Here is a 2,500-nt window from a genome sequence, read left to right as displayed (position 1 = left end):
ACAAAGAGAGGTACAGAAAGGCGTGCTATCCTTCTCAGCGCAACGAATACCCCGCTCTTCTTGTCAATTCCACGTGTTCTGTGAGTTCGACAGCTACTTGACTAAATATTGTATTTTCGCCTTACGCGACTTGTTATATTTAGTCAAGTTTTGACTAAATATTTTAACATCGAGGGGGAATCGAAACGAGGGTCGTGGTGTATGTGTGTGTGTGTGTGTGTGCGTGCGTGCGTGCGTGCGTGTAGAGCGATTCAGACCAAACTACTGGGCCGATCTTTATGAAATTTTACATGAGAGTTCCTGGGATTGATATCCCCAAAGTTTTTCTCTTTTTTTCGATAAATGTCTTTGATGACGTCATATCCGGCTTTTCGTGAAAGTTGAGGCGGCACTGTCACGCTCCCATTTTTCAACCAAATTGGTTGAAATTTTGGTCAAGTAGTCTTCGACGAAGCCCGGACTTCGGTATTGCATTTCAGCGTGATGGCTTAAAAATTAATTAATGACTTTGGTCATTAAAAATCTGAAAATTGTAAAAAAAAAATAAAAATTTATAAAACGATCCAACTTTACGTTTATCTTATTTTCCATCATTTGCTGATTCCAAAAACATATAAATATGTTATATTCGGATTAAAAACAAGCTCTGAAAATTAAATATATAAAAATTATTATCAAAATTAAATTGTCCAAATCAATTTAAAAACACTTTCATCTTATTCCTTGTCGGTTCCTGATTCCAAAAACATATAGATATGATATGTTTGGATTAAAAACACGCTCAGAAAGTTAAAACGAAGAGAGGTACAGAAAAGCGTGCTATCCTTCTTAGCGCAACTACTACCCCGCTCTTCTTGTCAATTTCACTGCCTTTGCCATGAGCGGTGGACTGACGATGCTACGAGTATACGGTCTTGCTGAAAAATGGCATTGCGTTCAGTTTCATTCTGTGAGTTCGACAGCTACTTGACTAAATATTGTATTTTCGCCTTACGCGACTTGTTTCTTTTTATATTTAGTCAAGTTTTGACTAAATATTTTAACATCGAGGGGGAATCGAAACGAGGGTCGTGGTGTATGTGTGTGTGTGCGTGCGTGCGTGCGTGCGTGCGTGCGTGTAGAGCGATTCAGACCAAACTACTGGGCCGATCTTTATGAAATTTTACATGAGAGTTCCTGGGATTGATATCCCCAAAGTTTTTCTCTTTTTTTCGATAAATGTCTTTGATGACGTCATATCCGGCTTTTCGTGAAAGTTGAGGCGGCACTGTCACGCTCCCATTTTTCAACCAAATTGGTTGAAATTTTGGTCAAGTAGTCTTCGACGAAGCCCGGACTTCGGTATTGCATTTCAGCGTGATGGCTTAAAAATTAATTAATGACTTTGGTCATTAAAAATCTGAAAATTGTAAAAAAAAATAAAAATTTATAAAACGATCCAACTTTACGTTTATCTTATTTTCCATCATTTGCTGATTCCAAAAACATATAAATATGTTATATTCGGATTAAAAACAAGCTCTGAAAATTAAATATATAAAAATTATTATCAAAATTAAATTGTCCAAATCAATTTAAAAACACTTTCATCTTATTCCTTGTCGGTTTCTGATTCCACAAACATATAGATATGATATGTTTGGATTAAAAACACGCTCAGAAAGTTAAAACAAAAAGAGGTACAGAAAAGCGTGCTATCCTTCTTAGCGCAACTACTACCCCGCTCTTCTTGTCAATTTCACTGCCTTTGCCATGAGCGGTGGACTGACGATGCTACGAGTATACGGTCTTGCTGAAAAATGGCAGCTACTTGACTAAATATTGTATTTTCGCCTTACGCGACTTGTTCTCTCTCTCTTTGTCAACAAGACAAAAAGGCCGTCTAAGCAAGACACACCGAGACAGACAGTCAGACCAAGACAGATTCAGACTAAGAACGACAGACAGACAGACAGACAGACAGACAGACAGACAGACAGACAGACAGACAGACAGACAGACATACCAAGACGTATAGACCGACTGACCCACAGACTGACCGACCAGTAAACGAGACAGACAGTACAGAAACAGCTTGAGATCTGTACACACCCGACCCTGCCCTTACTCGCAACGTCACCGTCACCACAGGTGTTAATGCTGTTTTTCAGGTAGGCTGACCGTTGGTCAAAACATCGCCATCAACACCCAGGACTGGACAACGGCCATCACTCTTTGGCACAGCGAGGTCAGCCAGTTCACGTACGGCAACGAGCAGTTCAACTTCGGCAAGATTGGTCACTACACACAGGTCAGTTTCGGTCGTTCACTTCACCACCCTGTACTTCACTTCGAGCTTCTTCACACTGTTCTTCACTTCATCACACTGTTGTTCACTTCACCACCCTGTACCTCATTTCGAGCTTCTTCACACTGTTCTTCACTTCGAGCTTCTTCACACTGTTGTTCACTTCACCACCCTGTACTTCATTTCGAGCTTCGTAACACTTGTGTTCACTTG

At 40.1% G+C, this 2,500-nt stretch overlaps 1 protein-coding gene across 1 annotated transcript in view; it reads left to right on the top strand.

Annotated features, from left to right (window-relative positions):
* LOC138982960 (cysteine-rich venom protein-like) overlaps positions 1-2,500 on the top strand; it is a 36,180-nt gene that overhangs the window by 20,287 nt on the left and 13,393 nt on the right. The window contains exon 7 of the mRNA XM_070356355.1: positions 2,151-2,290. Within this exon, the coding sequence (XP_070212456.1) occupies positions 2,151-2,290 (140 nt within the window). The remainder of the gene's footprint in view (positions 1-2,150; positions 2,291-2,500) is intronic.

The sequence above is a fragment of the Littorina saxatilis genome, linkage group LG12 (genome assembly GCF_037325665.1).
Source record: "Littorina saxatilis isolate snail1 linkage group LG12, US_GU_Lsax_2.0, whole genome shotgun sequence".
In the NCBI taxonomy this organism is placed as follows: Eukaryota; Metazoa; Mollusca; class Gastropoda; order Littorinimorpha; family Littorinidae; genus Littorina; species Littorina saxatilis.
The sequence above is the reverse complement of the archived record's forward strand: the minus strand, read 5'-3'. Positions and strand labels throughout refer to the sequence as shown.